At 41.8% G+C, this 20,512-nt stretch overlaps 1 protein-coding gene across 3 annotated transcripts; it reads left to right on the forward strand.

The window, feature by feature from the left end:
- Positions 1-1,166: 1,166 nt before the first annotated feature.
- Positions 1,167-10,683, forward strand: LOC118786195 (centromere protein Q). Of its 3 annotated transcripts, none has more exons than XM_036541283.1 (9): positions 1,167-1,202; positions 4,281-4,416; positions 4,569-4,650; positions 4,748-4,853; positions 5,009-5,077; positions 6,321-6,450; positions 7,744-7,863; positions 9,602-9,679; positions 10,260-10,683. In XM_036541283.1, the coding sequence occupies exons 2-9, from the start codon at positions 4,324-4,326 to the stop codon at positions 10,530-10,532; spliced, it is 951 nt and encodes a 316-aa protein (XP_036397176.1). In that variant the 5' UTR covers positions 1,167-1,202; positions 4,281-4,323; the 3' UTR covers positions 10,533-10,683. The 3 variants fall into 3 exon arrangements, with proteins under 3 accessions (XP_036397176.1, XP_036397180.1, XP_036397177.1); XM_036541287.1 differs by having other exon boundaries at positions 4,769-4,853; XM_036541284.1 differs by having other exon boundaries at positions 1,169-1,202; positions 4,318-4,416.
- Positions 10,684-20,512: the final 9,829 nt, after the last annotated feature.

Here is a 20,512-nt window from a genome sequence, read left to right on the forward strand (position 1 = left end):
AAAAAATGGTTGGCTCAAATCAGCAGGAGCAATCTTGCTAACTTTGTATAGCCTAATCTGTTATCTAACGTTCCCTAAATCTACTAATTTAGTGGGGGTTAATCCACTAACATGCTTTAATGCACATGTTAATTGAGTCAGGGTGCATGTGACAGAGAAGCTGAAATAATGTTGCTTCTCTTGGTTTAGGTGCAGATCTTCACCTGAGGTTCACTTCTCCTGGTGTTAGGGATACGCCTGATACCCCCTGCCCTTGCCTCTGACTACTGTGATAAAGGTTTCATCTTATTCAGCAATGACGTTTTGTGTATAACATGAGGAGCTAGGGGAAAGTAATAAAAGAGAAATGTATGCAGACCAGAGGGGCTAGCTTTTATGGGGTGTGAATGAATGCCTGGGTAGAGTGAATGGGGGATTTGCTCCGCGCGGACCAGCCCCGGATTACTGTATGTGGTTGATCACCACATGCAATAAACCTAATTACATCAGACTCTTGAGAATTACATTGGTTCTTTACTGGGCACGGGAATTCGCGTCCTGTAATTATTACAAAGGTATGTATGAATTATATAACTTAGAATTATTACAGCACAAGTGTGGAGGGAGCCTCCAGTTAGATTGGCCTAGACTGGGAGAGGTTCTCCACCACAACGGTGTCTGTAGTCCGGGACAAAGCACTGAACCATTTTATAACGACAACGGTTGTTTGTTAGCTAGCTAACTGCCGTCGTCTTTGCTACTGTGTCTTCCACTTGCAAACCTAGATGGACTCAGAGCCAACGGTTTTCTAAACCGAAAATCCCAGAATGCCCGGATGAGATGATGGTATCTGATTTATCAGGAAGTTCCCCTCGCATTGCTCCATCGGATATGTCGTTCAAAAAGTGGACTACAAAACTAACTACAAGTCTTAAATCTTAACATTTTCGGAAAATATCGAAACATTTGATGAGTCCAAATATATTCTCACACCGAACAGGTTAATTCAGGAAATTCCCAGCTCCTGAAATGAATCCGAACTTAAGTAAAGATGGATAGTGTGCAAAGCCCATTGTAATTTTCCATAGGGAATTTACTTCCGACACCAGCGAAGAACAAGTGATGACGTGCACACCTCGGTACTCTAGGCTGAAATTTGGCGCATGCGCAACAAACTTATTTTTGAACGCTGGTCTTGCCGCGAAACTGTAGAGTCGTGAAAGGTGAGTACCAAACTGCTTTCCCCTACAGCTTTCTTTTTATTTGGCTACCAAGGCAGTTGTTTTGCGTGAGATAGCAGTTAACTTGCGAAGATTTTTTCAGAAATTTGCTTGGTGACAAAGTTATAATGTTACTCGTTGCTAGTGACCAAAACGGCCATGTACAATTCAACATTTTTAATTGCCCATACGCCGCGGCTTGTTAGCGAAGTGAAATAGTCCTTGAGTATTATAATTTGCTACAAAAAGTCATTTATGTAAATGAAATTCTTATAATTGCCCAACGTTAATTTTATCTAGCTAACTAACTGGAAGTGTAGCTATACTGAAAGAAGCCTGTTGCTGCACTAGCAGCTGTTTGGCGTCAGCGTCTGGCCAGGCTGCTAACGTTACCTAAGGCAGTTGTCTGGATAATTCGCTAACTGGACTCAGTGAAACTACACAGAACACCCAATACGCCGGTTGCACAATCACTTCCGCGTTCTACTTATTACTGCTCGGTTGTTTCCGGTCCAACTTGGCGCCGTTCAACACCCACTGTCTACAAAGAGTTACCAAAGTTGAACATCAGTGTTCATCGGATTTGCAGGACCCCAACCAGCAAATTAGACAAACGATTTAAATTATATGTTGCATCATATATACACAGCTACGAAGATAAGAAAACAACTATTAACTAACACTAGCTAACGTCAAATGCTAGCTTTCGTTGTACAAGTTCGCTAACATTAACTATGTTAGCAGTGTACCTATTAAAGCAGACAGACATAGGGACTGTATAGCTAATACACACACTTCAGTATTTATTAATCGCAAGTCATATCATCGCAATATTGAACAATGTTATCGCACATCGCAGATTTTCCTCATATCGTGCAGGCCTATTCCTAAAGGCTCACCAACTTGGATGTTTGATCCAAGTAAATAAGGGTAAGATGGAAACGTGTGTGTTTGGGTGATCAGAAACAAATTTACATTAAGGTAACACTGCTAATATACACCATCATTATAGTTATCAAGGAAGGTTAATCAAGTTTGTTTTCGTAGGGAGAGAAGGTAACGCTAAGCATTCAGGAGGGTAGGCTTCTTCTAGGAGCATGGTTCAATAATGACACACTGTTCTTATAATAACCTGCTAGCTCTTTTCCATGAAGCAGAGGTTATATTTCTAATTTTGACCATCAATGGTTGTTGACTCTATGAGCTGATCAAGTGTCTGCTGCAGACCTTAGTGTGAGAGGAGATGGTGAAATAATCATAAGCAGGGATAACCAGCCATTGTCTTCACAGGTCGGGATGGGTCGCAGATCCATGGAAATTTAGTATGCCGTTAAAATTTATGATGCCGTACAAAGCGGGACACAGCTAGGGGTTCAACTGATCACAAAACTTACGGTTCGGATCGTATCACGGTTTTTGTGTCACGGATCGGATAATTTTTCGTATCAGCAAAAAAAGGGAGACAAATATAAATTTGCTTTCCATTTATTACTTAAAGAACTCAATATATACATTTTACACTTGATCGTTGGACTTAAGTGCCCGCTAGCTAGCTAGCGTTAGTTTCAGCTAATTTGACGAAGCTGAGTGCTGGTTCTTTCATTAAATTAGCTAGTGTAGTGATAGCTAGATTGGTATCGGTATTATTTAGCTAGCAGGTTAATGTCAGTTGCAACTAGCTAGTCACTTAGCAAGTTAGCTGGCACTGTTAGACACAAAGATGTTCATACAAATGTTCGAATAAACTTGCATACACAAAACTATAACCAGAAAATTATTAACTTATTGTATGACTGTGAATAGTGAGTGAATGAGTGAGCGACTTAGGACGCAGCCTTCGTCTTCGCAACGCTTCTGCTAAGTAAGCTTGCTGGTTTTTAAAATGGCGCTTGTATCTTTTCACTGCAGCTCTGCAGAGATTTAGGAAATCATTACTTTAAAAAGTAACAACGGCAGTAAAACTGTATTTCACTGTTATGGTTAATCTTTGCAATTAATCCAAGGTTCACGTGCATGCCGAACCGTGGGCGGGGCTCCGTACAGATCACCAATCACCTACGGCCCATTACACCACTTGACACAGCAATGCTCGGAGTATTTCTACTCCTGTGTTTGAAAATGTTCCGTCTTGAACATTTTCTAGCGTACACTCATCGTGAAATAGCCTAAACATTAATGCTATCAAGAGCTCTCTAGCTAGCAAGCTCCAAGTAAATAAATAGTCCGGAAATAACCGAGCAGTATTATTTTGAGTCGGAAGTACGTCACAAAACCTAGTGCACGTAGCCCATTGACAATCTAGTAGGCAATCCAGTAGTCTAGTAGACATCACCAGAACCACTGCAGTAATAGCTACCTAAGGTGCTGATGACCTGTACTGTCAGAACATCGTCATCATTTATGCATGATTAAAACTGGACACACTAGATATTAAAAACTGGGAGGAGCATATCTGACACTTTAGAAATTAAGCATTCCATTTATTTTGAGTCAACAAAAACTATTTCATTACTCGAACATGCTTTAAGTTCAACAAAATACGTGCAGCAGACAGTATCCCAGTAAAGAAGTATCTATAGGTTGGTCAGGTGCATAGTTTTGTTATCGTGTTAACAGCAGGTTGGATTGCCTAACATTCCACATGCCCCAACTGCCATACATAAGTTGAATTTTATCTACACTACAAAATTGTCCTTGATTATGGAATATTGAATATTGAATATAGTTGGATAGTAGTGTTGATTGCATTTGTAGCTAGCAAGCCATCCATAGGAAATGATATTAAATCTGTGACACTGTCCATTTCACTTATGTTGTGGATGTTCCCATGGTAACTAGTTTGTCATGACTAATTGGCTCAAACCCCATGGTGAGATAGCTGCCCGATTGGCTGATGGAGTCATCACTGGGTGTGGAAGTTCATGTTTGGTGTTATCCCATTTGTGTTAGGAGTGCATACTCTCAGATTTTTTACATAAATTAAACAGTTATTTTGATATAAGTAGAACAACAAACCACCCTGTTCCCTCATTGTAATGTCAGTACCCTTACCCTTGGTACTGGTTACCCTTGGTATTGTAGGGACCTCCAGAGTTGTGTCCCCCATTTCCACCTCCAGGTCAAGATGAAGCCCAGTCGAGGATCTGAGAAAGCCTCCACACAGCGGCCCAAAAGCAGTGCCTGGGGCAGGAAGAGGGGCCAGGAAAAGCCTTCACAGGTGAGAGACATGGGGGGGACAGGACATGAGGAAGAGGACAGAAGAGGTGCCTCAGATGAGATGGGATGCGAGAGTCTAACATGGGCGATACATGTGCACCAGTGCTCAGAGCTGCTGTAGAGGAGAGGTGACATTGGTGCTCTGTGTTGCAGGATGCAGGGCCCAGCAAAAAAGCTGTGAAGGAAGATCAGCAGAAGGGAAGTGAACCCCAAAAAGGTCAACCAAAGAGGAGAGGTAAGGGGTTACAGAGAAAAAATGGAGCATTGCATAGGGGTGTTGCAGATTTGTTACACAAGCTTTTTGTCCTGCTTTCTTCTGTTTCTTTGTTCAGTGAACCATGGTGCTGTTGCAGGGAAGGTCAAAGGTCAGGAGAAGTGGAAACTGCTGCCTAAGACCTCTATTACGGCTCTTGGCAGCATGCTGGATTTGTCTGCACTGTAAGTGATGTACCGATGCCCTGCTCCATGCATTGATGCCTCCTTTCTGCACCTGTTCTGTACTCATTCAGTCATTCAAGTTCATAGTCTCAGTGATAAGTATTAGCAGTTCTGGTCTCCCACATATTTTTTTACCGTCTTATTCCCTGTCTAAGGTCTGTTCTGACCATGAGAAAAAAGGACAAAGAGGAATTTCAGAGATATCTTAACCTGCTGAAAGACAGGTAGGACACTTCCCTCTCCTATACAAGGACCGCAGTGTGTCGAAATACCTTAATCTACTGATGTATGGTTGAGCTTCCTTAACTGACTCATGGAAAGGTGAAAAAATGACCAACAGATGAGAGGTGAACTGAAACGTGATTGACCGTTTAATCAATAGAGGCTTTTTTTTCTTGACTGCATTTCAACTTCCATCCTCAGAATGGTACCTTTTCAGTTCACAATTCTTTCTGCTGGCAACAATGACCCCATTTCTCAAAATCCGCATTTATAGTTGAGAAACGGAGTCTATTGGGAATTGCAAATGTTTTTAGCTGAAAATTGATTGCTTTTGCACTTGTAGCAGTTTGCACTGTCTACTTGTCCTTTGTCTTTTTGTGTATTTTTAATGCTTATGTAATTTTTATTTTGTCTGAACCTTGGTGTGCTGCTTTTCTTGGCCAGGTCTCTCTTGTAAAATATAATAAAATAGTTTCAGTTTGTACAAATACAAATGGCAGGCATTCATATCACCATGTTCACTAAAAATGGTTGGTCCCATAGGGCTGGCAGCGGTCTCTCAATAACTGGGAGATCCTGTATTTCAACAGTATAATCTATCTCAGATTTTACATAAAGGGCAGACCTAGCTGTAGTCTGACTAAACAGTCTGATAAGGCCTGTTCTGGAAGATGAGATGAGTTGTGTGGAACACAGTCATGTGCTTCCCTTGATTGTAATCAAATACATAAATATATTTTAAAAATAATTTTCATTACACCCAGCGTCGCCCATATATCTGTCATCTCTTTATCTTTGCCATGATTAATGGTGGGAAAGAGTGAGTTATTTGGCAAAACACTAGAGGGTCACATGACCACTGATAAGGAAGCTTCAGGTAAATGGGTCAAGGGGTTCTGACACAAACATCTTTCTGAGGTTCTTTGTGGAGGGTGTGTGTGTGTGTGTGTGTGTGTGTGTGTGTGTGTGTCTACACACAGACGTAGAGCTGACCTGAGGCCCAAGACTAAACAGCATTTCTTTGTTACGTGATGACTGTATTAAATGAAGGACAAGAACGGAACTCATTCAGTTGGAATAATGACTCTGTTCATAATGCTAGGTTATGGCCCCTCAGCCCTGGAGCTGCCAGGGTTTGAAAGAAACTATTTTAACTGCTTCTGTTTCAAAAGCTTTAACAACACAGACTGAATCATAACAGTACTGCCCTGACCTTGCATGACCTGGGCTTCTGTTTACTTACAGATTTCTGGCCAGCTGTGTTGATCTCAAAGTTCCCCCTCGGAAACAAGGTGACATAATCCAGGGTTTTTGCCTCTGCCAGGCAGAGAGTAAAAAGAACACTGTGGGCAAGAAAACTTTGCAGACCCTTGAGGTGAGAGTTGGTACTCACTCTCTGGTTTAACATTGTAAAGTTAGGGCACATTTGGAATGTGAACAGGATCATTGTGAATAATAGGTTATTTGCTACGCTGTATGTTCAACGTCATTAAAAATTTATTGATCAAGAGAAAATGTATTTCAAATAGAAAATGTTACAGCTCATAATGTAAAGTAACATGGCTTTTAACATTAACATTGGCTATGCTAGCTAGCTAACTAACTTAACGAGATGAGTCTTCATCATTCAGAGAGCCAACGTGCCACCTCTTCAGATGCTTGAGCATAACTGATGTGCTCCACTGCCAGGCAAGGTCAGGTTTGCAAATGTTGCCGTTCACAACCTTCTTGGCAGAGTGAGCCCTTTCACGCGTACGGTTACACCAGTGTGATTAGCCGTTTAGCGCGTATGCTAAAACCGGTGCAATTATAAAACTAGATTGGAAAAATTCTAGCTAATTTTAGCTTTGAGGAAGCAGCGATTTAGCATTAAAAAATATAGCAAATGCTCACTGAAAAGTATGAGAAGCTTAATAACGCTAATGAAAACATAACAACTATGTAACATAACACACATGCTACAGAGCATAAAAAATAAGTTACGTGTGAAAGGGTTAAGGTCTTTGGTCGTGAAGGTGTTGCTATCTGTATTGTTCACTCCAGTAAAGCAACGTAGTTTAGGCTACATGTCTGAGTATTCCGAGTCAGCACGAAAAACACACGCGATGACGTCACCAACTAATCAACAATTGAATTCGTTGGCAACTAATTTGGTCATCTATTTTAGTCGACTATGTCGATTATTCGTTGCACCCCTAGTACTCAGTAGTTTGGATTTGAAATTATATGTATTATATGGGACTATGTATAAAACATTCTGTAACAGTACAGCAGACAGTATAGTACAGAGTAAACACAAAAAAATGTGTCACTGTCCAAATACTCTGAGTTCCTTGCATATGTGAATTAAATAATACTTTATACCATTGATATCTTACTAATATTTGACTTGTTTGACCTCAGATTTGTTCTAATTCTGTAGCCCATATTCAGGGACATAACCCCTTCAAATAACATTGTGTCCAGAGGAAAACAGGTTTCATGTCTTGACAATTCAAATTACAATGGGATTTCCATGTGTCTGGGTTATCATGAAAATGGTAGTTCAGGGTTTGGTGAATGCACATGTGTGTCTATATGGGCGTGCCTGAGTTGTGGTGAGGAAGTGAGTTCAGTGATGTGTGTGTGACATTTTAACGCATGTGTTTCTGTGCCTGTGTCTCTTTAGGGCGAGGTGAATGCTATAGTCAAGACGCTGGAGGAGATGGAGATGAGGATGAAGAAACTAGAGCAGAACCGACTGAGGCTGAGAGCCCAGCTGGAGGAAGAGGAGGAGCGCATCCAGGAGGTACCCACACACAGGGGTGGAACACCCTAAGGACTCAACAGTGATTCCATAGACCCTAAATATTCATCTGTGGTCTTGTGGACACACAATACTCAGCCTAGGTTACAAGGTTGAAATTTGTATTAGTTTGTATAACATTATTTAGCTATCTATAATATTTGTTTGCATTTGTTACATTTACATTATAGAATAGCGTTTCAGAGCTGATATCGACTGCAGTCAGGCCATCCTGTCACTCTTTATTGGACTGCACGCCACTGCCATTTTCGCCCCTGCTAGCCCTGTAGGTCATTAATACTCTTCGCTCGTCTTGTACATACTGTACACTCTGATGCTCTAGACCAGGGGTCTCCAACCTTTTTTCATCTGAGAGCTACTTCGAAAAAATGAGTGGCTTAAAGCTACTCATGTCTTACATTACTCACACTTATTCACATAACGTATCAAAACACTCACATTAACCAGCTGAATTAAGCTATTTTTGTATATACATGTATCAAATGTCAATATCCAAAGTTCACATTCTGGATCAAAAGTATCTTAAATTCACATCAATAGCATGTCAAATGTATGTTCTGTATCCATATGTTTCAAATTTCAATGGGTCAGGTTCCCTGTAGCGAAGGGCAAGAGCAGTCACCCCACCTGGCCCCCGAACCCGGGTCTACGGGATACCAAACTGCAGCTTTGACCGTGACGCCAAAGAGCCAGGCTCGTTGGTATGGCAGTCAGAGCGCATACTCAACCGTAGCGACAGCACTCTGTCACACATAATATATCAAAACATCTTAAATTCACACCAAAGTCATAGAAAACATTACTACGTGTTTATGACGTGAGATGTCAGACAAATTTGGTGATCATTGGATGCTATTTTGGAACATTAAGCCACATTAAGCCTTTTCCTTATAATGGGCGTCAATAGAGAGGAAAACGCTTAATGTAAGAACGTTCCTACTCACAGGATTTTGGTTTTGGTTTTTTTGACAGGAGAAACTGTTTATGACAACACACGTCCGAGAGAAATTTGGTGATCATTGATTGCTGTTTTGGAACATGAAGCCACGTTAAGCCTTTTGACGTTAAGAGCTTTAGAATGTCCCTGAAGTGGTGCTGAACGTTGCATCTTTTACCGACTGAAACGCTGGTACCACAGTTGAGGCACACTCACTTGTCCTTCACATTCGTGGAAAAATAAAACTCGCGTTCCTATTCCTCATGGAAATGGCATGTTTTTTTGGCCTGGCCACTTTCTTTGTTCATCATAAATCTGGCTATTTTATAAGCTAAACTGGCTTGCTAACACCACCAAACTCCTTGCTTTAGCTCAGTAGCTACCTCAGTAGCTAGCCTACAGTACACTGATGTGACGATGTGTTGACAAACCTGACAGTAGCCGAACTTATTTGATTGACAGCTGATGATCATTTTATGTTGGAGGGGGGTGGGACATCTGTGTATTTGATTGGATTGAAATGGGAAGAGGTTTCCAGGGTGCATTTATTTGTTGTAGGATTTTTTTTCTTCATAATCTTTGAACCTTTTGGCGAGCTACTCATAAACAGGCAGTGAGCTACCGGTAGCTCTCAGAACGACATGTTGGAGACCCTTCTCCGCTGACTTAGTCCCTGATGGCTGGATCCCTCCAGCAAGGAACAGGGCACAGTCGGAGCAATTTATGAGTTGTATTATGCACCATGCTGTTGTTATCTCCTCTCCCCTCTTTCACAACCTGTAGATCCTGCAGCGGTCTGAGCAAGGAGTCCTGAACCTGCCCCCTTTTCCCCCACAGACAGCCCCAGAACTCCCCCTACAGGTGATCTCACAATGGGGGCGATTACAGTCTGCAACTGTTGATAGCTCTGAAAAACTTACTGATTTGAAAGGAGCTTTTGCTGGATAATTTGATAACAAAATATGTAGAACTGGTTCTCTATTCTCTAGTATTTCTCTAAACATAAAGAACACAGCTGAAAGCTGTGGAGGTCCTTAGCAGTGGCACCGAATGGTATTACCACTGGTCAAAACTCAGAATGACAAGGCACACATTCAGCAGCCAAGCTGACTAAAGGTAGACAAGCCAGAATTCAGTCTTGTCCTCTTGCAGGAAAATATTTTCTCAAAATTGTTTAAGCAATAATCGTGAAAAGTCAAGATTTTGGTTTGGATAGAATCACATGTATCAGACTTAATGACCTCAAAGTCTGTCTCTGAGGTGATCCAAGACACCTACAATAGACTTCACTTCTGACTACCCTGAGACTTGCTGGTATGAGTGTGCCACCTTCCAGTGAAGAGCAAGTAAGGTCAAGGGAGGGTCAGTGTGAGTTTGGGGTGGATGCTTTGTGCCAGGATGGGTGTGATCCCACCCCCTACTACTTTGTTCTCCTGGACAGGAGCAAATGGCAGGAATGGTGAAGGACCCCAGCACTGCTGCCCACTTAGCAGGGATGCTGCATTGTTCGCTGGAGACGCAGGAGCTGCGCGCCTTCCTGGAGCTGGCGCACCTCCAGGCAGACCAGCTGCTGCTGACCAGCTCTCACAGGTGGCCTTCAGTGGCCACGTGGGATGTGGACAGTGACGTGTTGTGGGGGCCCAAACAGAAAGAGACATCCAATTCCCGTCACCCCCCACTGCATCACTCTCACAGGCACCGATACTACTGCTGAGCTCATTCACAAAGTGGGACTTCAGAAGAGTGAGGGGCAGATAGTCACGTCTCTTCATCGTGATTCACACATCTGTTGTTTTTGTGAGCTAAAACTTTGACTGAATTCAGGATTTCTTTGTTAAATAATTTGTTAAATCTGTGAAGCAGATAACGGCTAAATGTGTTTCAGCTTCTTGTATGGCATGAGTCATTCAATTTGTATTTTCTAACTTTTTATGTGTATTTTTGATTTATATTAATAAAAATATTTTCTGGAGTATTTAGTTCATGGGACTTTATATCCACTATCTTTCAAATACATATTTGCAGGTCAGACTGCAAATTATGAATTGTCAGGCACTACACAATAGAGCATGAGATTAGAGATTTGCCATGGTCAGAGTTTAAAAGTATGTATGTTTCTGCCCTCACCCTGAGTATAAACTCAGTTTAATTGCACTTCTAGCTGTCAGTCTAAGAGTGCCAGTGCAAGTTACATTAATAATTGTAGTCTTTTAAACCATTTGCGGAAGCATCACATAGAAATTAAGTGCCTCCAGTGTTTGTGTACTTATTTTCCTACAGCACAAATGCTATCATAATGTATGACTATGTGTCAGAGGTAAGTGCAAGGATGTGAAATTTGAATTTCTTTCTTGACTGTTTCAAATGGAGTTTTGTGAAACCACTTATTTTCCTTGCTTACAAATTGGTTGCATACCATGGCTTTAATCTGTGATCTCCGTCCTTTCTTTTTGGTCTCTCCAAGGCATGAAAATACTGGCAACTTGTATATATATATATTTTATAAGAACATATTATGACAAGAACAGGCCATTTGGCCTTACTAAGCTCGCCATTTCTTAATTAAAGAGTATCCAAAACTGCATCAAGTCTAGACTTGAACACAGCAAGGGTCATGCCTCCACTATGTGACCTGGCAACCTATTCCATGTATTGATAACTCTTTGTGTAAAATAATATTTCCTTATATCAGTGCGGAACGTACTCTTAACCAGTTTCCATTTATGTCCTCTTTTTTTACAGACTGAACTCACCCTAAAAAATTATTATAGTTAACCTTATGGAGTCCTTTTATAAATTTAAACACTTCAATTAAATCACCCTTAAGCCTCCTCTTGCTTAGTCTAAATAGGTTAAGTAACTTGAGTCTTTCCTCGTAGCATTTATATTTCATGCCAGGAACTAATTTAGTTGCCCTTCTTTGAACCTTTTCAAGAACTTCGACCTCTTTTTTATAGAGCGGTGCCCAGAACTGCACACAGTATTCCAAGTGAGGTCTGACTAAGGCATTGTATAATTTCAATATAACCTCTTTAGATTTATACTCAATACTTTTGGCTATATATCCCAGCATGTTGTTGGCCTTTTTTACTGCTATAGCACACTGCCTAGATCCTGATATGCTTGGGTCAACTATTACTCCCAGGTCCTTTTCAAATTAGGCACATTCTAGTGTTTTTCCACCCATGAAGTAGTCTTGTCTAGGGTTCTTATTTTTCACATGCAAGACTTTGACATTCAATTAAGATAAATGTATCTGCCAGGTATCTGCCCACTTTTGGATGCTGTTTAGGTCTTCCTGTATAACCTTAGTTGATTCTATACTGTTGGCTAGACCCCCTAGTTTTGTATCATCTGCAAATGTTACTATTTTACTACTAACCTCTGCATCAAGATCATTTGTGTATATAAGAAATGGTAAAGGCCCCAACACCGATCCCTGCGGGACTCCACTTCGTACAGGACCCTGCTCTGATACAATTCCTCCCACAGTTACAGTCTGCTTTTTATTAGACAACCAACTTCAAACCCACTCAGTGATAGCTCCTGTAATTAAAAAAATTAAAAAGCATTTGTCAAGTAAAAATAAATATTTTACTAGCAAAGGGAAGTGTGTGATTAACTAAGCAATGCAACAAAGGAGTTTGAACTATGGTGTTTTTGATTACAGCTGATGCATGCTGTATGAATAATCTGGTGCAACAAGGTAATTGTCTGCTGTCTCCTAAACAAGTCCAGCATGTCTTTACCCTCTCATTTGTAAAGTCCTGGGTCCAGGACCTCCATATCAGATCAGATGAAGTGAAGTGGTGAAGCATGTCTCCTTTAAATGGTTTCCTGGAGAAATAAGCGCTGCAGCTGGAGGGCACATTGCTGCAGCTCTGCCCTGCCCTCACTGGCTTCTTATTCTCCTGGCCCACATGCATGGCTGGCAGCCTCTGAACCCTGACCTGGGGTGTCTATTATTTCTTTGACATTTGAGAATTTAGTGCTTGTGTGTTGCCAAATCACCAAACACATTGTCACCCTCCCAAGACCTGCTTACTGCTATTTTCTGTGAACGATTTTGCACCACTGTGTAATGCTGCTGTTTTTCTGTGCTGTACTGAGTATTGAAAATGACAATGTTGCCCTGTTTTATGCTGTTATATCATTATTTTATAGTGCTCTCGGTCATATATTTGCTGGCTGCCTGTTTGGAGAAAAATACTCAGGTGCTGATGAGTTCCTGTGCCCCATTGGGGTGCAAGACATTGATCTTTCTCTTTATCTCTTTAAACTTTTCAAAAAAGTTGAATAAAGAGCATGTAGAGGCTTCCAGACCAGACTCTTTCCTGATCTGACTTCAAGTGAAATTATTCACCACAATGATGACAATCGGTGAGGCTGGGACTGTCCAGGGGACTTTCTATCTTCAAACACTATAGTAGCAGCACTCCACTCTTCTCTATACAGCCCCTATAATGATCCAAAATAACCACCATAGGCTCTAGCTCTGAATTTCAAAGAATTTCATTGTGAATTAAATTTGAGTGTCTGGCTGGTTATAGGTTCATACAGAATGAAGATTAGGTGAGTTTACATATCCTTGACATATTGTGGAAGTGGTATGACTAAGATGATGGAATAGCTGTGGACATTTTGAACCTCAAGATGAAAGCATGTGTGAGGCATACGGAACAACCTTGCAGTGACTCTTATGGAATTGTTGAAGTGATTTTAAGAATATTAGACAAACCTTTAAACTTTTTTTTTAAAGAGACAGGTAGATCACACACATCTGAGATGTGTGCCTTCCTGTTAGGGTTAAACATGGTAGAAAATCAAAACACATCTGAAGTTTGTGGCATAAAGGGACAGGTGCAGTGAAAGGGTTGCACAAGAAATGAATATTAATGAGCAGATGGGATGTGGGCAGAAGAAAGCAGACATGGCCACATTTGGAATGGAACATGACTGAACACAGTACTGAGTTTCTAATATCTGTATGAGCAAATTCCCCACTAAGATGAGTAGCTAGACTAGTCTGGTTTAATTTTCTGTACACAGCTTTTGTTATTAAATGATTCAGCAAGGGTTTCTATTAATTGTAAGTGTGCAAATCATCAATACAAAGGTAAAAAAACAGACAAATGACCAACAACTCCATACCTGTTTGTTTCCTGTGCCACACATAGTACATTCTCCAAATGACTGTCAACGTTTCAGCTTTACTCAGTCTCTGGATCTGAGACTATCTGACCTTCCTAATGCTCACAACTACCCCTCCCAGAGATAGAGTGTGTCGAAAAGGGCCACATGTTTCTGTTTCTGTCTTTGTCTTTGTCTTTGTTTGCGCACAACCCCCACCTCTCACAGGCACTTGTTTACAACTCAGTTGAAACCTGCCCAAACCGGTCCTGTTGCTCCCCTTATCAGCAGGACCCCCACAGGTAACCTGAGGCACAGGCGCACCCCCAAGGACGGCCCCCAGGTCACCATTTGCCCTCAGACCTGCCCGTATCCTTCGGCCACCAATCAGGGCCTCAAGGATATGGGACAATATAAAGGTGGTGGTGACCTCCCCCACCTCAGTACTGCAACAATACCTGGGAGGTTAAGAACTGGGGAGACCAAGGCCTTGGGGACCAAGCATTGTGCTGTTGTTGTGTGCGTCTATGCCAAAGTAAGTAGTATGCCTGAGTTCAACTGGTTGTAATACAATTGCCTGTAGAGAGAGAAGGGTGTGTGTGCATGTTAATTAAGATAGTGTGTTCTTGATGTATAAATGCTTCCATGCCCATTAATGCAGTCAAAGCCTGTATGTCCCATACATGTTATCCCGGTGCAATGTACTTTGCAGCACTGCTTGAATGCCTGTTTGTATATTGCACATTCGCAATGTAACCATCAGTCCTGATTTATTCTCCTGGCTTACTCTTCGCAGGAAACCACAACACAAACCCTCACATCCACCCATTCCAAATCCCCAATAAACAACTGAACCCGGAACCTGACTCCTGTGTCCTGACCGACACCCCACTGTGACAGCAAATTAGCCTGAACCTAGTTACGGGTGAAACTGCCCCCTCAGTTTCAGAGTGTGTGTAAGAATATCTGTACATCTGTGTGTGCGTGTGTCTGTGAAAGAGATTCGTGCAACCTGAACTATTATCCGTGCATTGAGTGCTGTATATAGTGTGCTGTAGGAAGCAGGAAGTGACCTCAGCAGTTACGGTCTCATATCTGAATCATCTGCCTCTACCTACACACATTGGGGAAAAGAGGGCACCGTTGCCAGCATGGAACTTTTAAAAAAATCAAGAAAGACAAAGAGTGACAAATATAGAAAGTGTTCATTGTTTTGTCATTTCAGTGTAGCAAATTGATATGAGTTGAAAATTTGTGTGTGTGTGTGTGTTCGAGAGAGAATCCTGATTACTGGGCCTGACCTGTGGGGGGAGGGTCTCTGGTCCTCGCTCTGAGTGGCTGAGCGTCCGCACCCCCCACCCCCCGCCACTTCAAGGAAAGGCCTACACTTGAGGCTGTACACAGTGCAGGGAGTCATCTTAGGTCACTGTGGAGACAAAGAGAAATAGAACAGGGGATGCCCCCTGATGGCAGTGGAAATTCACAGCATGCCACACTACCCGCAGAACATTACCCCTTGCCTTTCAAGCATGCTATCAGGCTGCCATCTTGTTCTGTGCGGTTTCTCAACACTATACAAATTATGAGTTAGGTGGGATACTTTAGTTCCCCCTCATCTTCCTTTTAATAATCATCATTAACAACCTAGAGAGATTATAGTTTGAAAAAATGTCAAAATAATGTCAAATGTAAAAATAGGAAATAAAAATATTGCAATAAATGCCACTAAACTGAGTGTTACACACAGTATTACAAATGTATAACCTATTGTCTCTTTCATACATGTAACGATATGCATATACAATATGATTTTACAATGTATGATCTTATATTTTAGCATATAGACACTATTCACTCTCATAAATCTGATGTCCTGTGTCTGGTGTGATGACATATTTGTCTCATGAATGGTGTGATGATACATTGGTGTACAATATTAACTCCCTCAAATCAACCACTTTCATAACCATTCCCCATTTCATGGGGAAGGGATTGTACACCCAAAATATCAAAGTGGTAGATTTGAAGGAGTCAATGTTGTGCACAAATATGTCAGTTCTCTTCATATTCTCTTCATAGTAAACTCTGTCTGTTGGAAGGGACAACTTTACCTACAAGAATGATGTTGTGCTAGGATGCACAGCACCCGGTAGTTGAGGATGCTGCTCACCTCCCTGGTGCTGGTGACTTTCCGTTAAGAGGGGAATTTGAGATGAGTCACTGAGACTGTATAAAAGAGGCAGGGTTGTCTGAGACCGGGTCTTTTACAGCAGTAATACAGAGTCAGTGTGAATGGGACAGAAAGAAGGAGAGTGAGTGTGAAGTAGATAAACATTTTGTGTGTATATGAGAGAGAGAGAAAGAGAAAGAAAGGATGTCCTGAATCACAGGAGAGTTCGTTGATGCACCAGCCCAAAAGGAGGAAGTCTTCGCTGTGGGTCAGAGCAGGTACTGTGATCCGGCATTGTACCATCTATTTCTTTTCTTTGAGAGTGGCACAGGTGTGCCACGTGGAAATAGGCCCAAAAGACCTGCACTGCGTATTCTGATCTGCAAATTCTGACCTGTAGAAGGGGTGAGAATTTGAGGGGTGGGGAGGGCCTTGTGGAAAAACACTGAGAGAGGCTTATTATGGCATTCATTCATTTCTTGGTAAATACCTGCTCAACAGACATTTCAACCCACAGTGAGTTAAGGCAGCATTTCTCAAACCTCTCCTGGCGGCCCACTGTCAAATCAGGTGTGCTCAGCTAATCAAAAGTGCCTCTGATAAGTTCAGTCAGGTAGGTAGAGCAAGGATATGCAGGACAGTTGGCCACCAGGAGTAGGCTTGAGAAACACTGACTTAAGGCTTACAACTTTCAAGCCTCATTCTCTGTAGCCAACAGTTTACTATAGAAACTGATATAAAAATTTGATCAAGAGATAAAAAACACTATTTCCTACTGATTTACCTTTAAATGCCTGATTGTCCATATTTTAGGTCTCTGAATAACACATCACATACTGGCTGTGACTAGACACATGTGGTGGGGCACTGGAGTGATGTACTAGCCTTACACAATGCTCTACATTGCTTACACGATTTAGGTTTATAGGGCTGTGGTGAAGATGAACACATGTTGTTTAGTCAGCGGAGGACAGGGAACTGGACCACAGACTGAATGTATGAAAACTCTATAAATATTGTGTATGTGTATGTATGTGTGAAAGTGGGGTTTGGGAGACTATTGGTGTTCAGCATGGAAGCTACTCTGGATTGCTTTAGTAAATACAACCCTTAAAAATGTATCATATGCAAATCCATGTCTTTGTTTGGCAAAGGTACTTTACAATAATGCAATGGCAGTCACATTACATCCACACTGCCAATTGTGTTTCTTAAGGGCAGTCAGTGTTCAGAAAATATAATTTTATATACAGAATGTGTAAGTTATTTCAGTGCTGCACATTTATAGGCTTGGTCCTTTGTTCTGCTATAATACATTTTTGGTTTCTAGAAGGGCCCCTGATGCAGTGCAGAGGACATATGAGAAGTGTGGCAACATTCACGATTCCTCATGCCACCACAGCACTAATCTCTCTCCCTTATGATGATTACTAATTTCAGTCATCTGCATATTTTTTCTTTGGCCAATCAGAGGCATCACATGTCTTTCCACCTAGGTGCTGTCACAACTGAAACTGAACACTGGAATGATGTATGTCTGTCTGCCCCACTCCTCAAAGGATACCATACCATTCATGCTGTTCATTTTCATGCTCTTCTTGCCCTCCTATGACTACAGTGGGAGGAATTGGCAGGGGTTAAGATCAGACTGTTTGTGCAGATTAGATCACTGCTAGTTATACTGAAAGTTTGCTTTTTCTGAGTGCAGCATTTTACAGTGTTGTATTTCTCTCTTTCTCTCTACAGGCAACAGTGCAGCGTCTCCCTGTGGATCGCATCTTGTGCCTCACATGCCCAGCTCAAGGTTAATGCTAATCATGATAGGGGTGGTGCTGTGAAAGACTCCTACCTATTAGCATTAGCCTTGCACTTGTGAGCACTCACCAACAGTGGAATTTCCAAAAGGGGATCAAATCCTGTCAGAACATTTCAGGCAAATGCATCAAACAATTCTTTAATGAAAATACAGGTCAATACTAAATGCTGAGAACCTGATGCTCACCCAAACGTTCACATTTGAAAGAGGAGACTTGCACATGCTTCACTCACCTACGCAGTTGAGAAAAGCTTGAGACAGACACACAAAACTTATTTTCATTCATTTTCAATTTCTCTGTGCTGTCACCCTCTCAGCACTGCATATTGGGATACATCCTGTTATGATATTACAGCTGCCATCTGTGACATCCTTCATTAGTCATCACAATGACACAAAATCTCTGCCTGTTGTCTTAAACTAGGGTGTAATTCAATAAAATATTGAAGGAAAACCCATTGCTGTGTGTCCTGAGTGTTTTTATCCCTTCTACAGAGGGGCAAAGGAAGGTTAATTACATTGTTATAACTACATAATGTGTCATCTTGAACAGCACAAATGGAAAATTTTGACTCTAATAAATGAAAGCAGCTATTTCAAGGACCTACATTTCTGACATTCCTATATTTCATGTCAGCTGCAGGCAGAAACTTATGAATGTAGACTATAGATGCACAGTCATATGGCCTTTACCTGCAGAAAACCTTGTAAGACATTTATATCCATATATCAGGAGGTCTGAAGTGATGCATTTGGATACTATGTACAACTGGGATGTTGGGATGAGGCAGATAATTTCACTTTTATTATTACTGCAAATAATATAATGCCAATTATATCTGGCAGCTGAGGGTCAGTGCCTGATTTTTTTCTGCGAAGGGCAGGGTAACTGGGAGAGGTTCTGATTGTATCATTTCATGAAGTGACATTATGTGTGAATATCTGTGAATATGTGAAATGAGAAATACACTGTAATGTCTCAGTGTGGTCCTACAAGTGGGCACCTCTCCTATATGTTAATGAAGCAGTATTACAGTTACTTAACTAAATGATTCTTGATTAGATGGGGACCGTGGGTTAGTTTTCTCACTACGCTGGTGGCAGGAGTGGGAGAAAAAATGTAGGGGAACAGATGGCGCCTGCTTTGTGTTTTTGGACGTTACATGGGTCAGCGTGTTAGCGCTGGTGGTCGGGACACAAACGCGGACCGCAGGATGTTCCGGTTGCAGGCGAGAATAGAAAGGGACAGGCAGTTCGTAAATCCAGGGACAGGCAGGGTTCGAAGCACAGAGAAGCAATCCGGGGGCAAATCCAAAATCGGGAGTCAGGGAGAACAGGGTCAGGAATCAGGCAGGTGAGAGGCAGCGATCAGATCCAAAACGGCAGGCAGGAATCGAGGTCAGGAAACAGGCAGGATCGGAAATGTAACAAACAACTCTCAAGTAAATGAAGCGCGGGGACGAGACAGGTGAAACACACTGAAACGAACTAGCAACAAGACAGAGACCCGCAGGGAAGATATAGGGCTGGGGTAACGAGGAGATGGGAAGCAGGTGAGCAGGCAGGCAGGTGCAGGCAATCAGGTGGGCGGAGACAGGGCGGAGAGCGGGGCAGGGCTAGAACACAAGGAAAACAAAGGCACAAGGACAAGGAAAACAAAAACACTGCGGCTTAAGGGGGCGGAGCCCTGACACAGCGAGCAAGCGAGTTTTGAACCAAGGTTCTCGCTACTTAGCTTAACCCAGTGTTTCTCAATGCTACTCCTGGAGGTCCACTGTCCTGCGTATCTTCTATCTATCCTTGCTCTAACTACTTGACTGAACTCATCAGTGGCACTTTTGATTAGCTGAGCACACCCGATTTAATCAAGCAGCATGGCTAGATAGAAGATATGCAGGACAGTGGGCCTCCAGGAGTAGCATTGAGAAACACTGGCCTTTAACCCTTATGGCCAGTGTCGTTACCAGTTGAACTAAAGGCAATTTGCCCCTAGCTCTGTTGGAAACAAAGGCAGCTCATCAAGTCTCAGGGAATGACGTAACCGCTGTAACTGTAGCTGCTACCCTACTGGCTTTACGCAGGACTTGCACAAGCTACTAATTTCAGCTCTGCTACACAAGAATAAAAAAAAGGATTTTTAAAAATGCATTTATTGCCTTATTAGTTAACAGGCTAACTGGAGAACTGGGTCCACTTGATGTTGCTGTTTAAAATTTTGTGTCTATGCTGTTAGATCTGTACTCACAATCAATCAGTGCCTGATTTTTTTCTGCAAAGGGCAGGGTAACTGGGAGAGGTTCTGATTGTATCATTTCATAAAGTGACATTATGTGTGAATATCTGTCAATATGTGAAATGAGAAATACACTGTAATCTGTACTGTAATCTGTACTCACAATCAATCAGTGCCTGATTTTTTTCTGCAAAGGGCAGGGTAACTGGGAGAGGTTCTGATTGTATCATTTCATGAAGTGACATTATCATTGTATCATTTCATGAAGTGACAATCAAGGCTATCATCTCCATTCCTTTTGTCCCCCAACAACTAACAAACTCAAATACTAAATCACTACTAAAA

This window comes from Megalops cyprinoides, chromosome 11 (genome assembly GCF_013368585.1).
Source record: "Megalops cyprinoides isolate fMegCyp1 chromosome 11, fMegCyp1.pri, whole genome shotgun sequence".
Lineage (NCBI taxonomy): Eukaryota > Metazoa > Chordata > Actinopteri > Elopiformes > Megalopidae > Megalops > Megalops cyprinoides.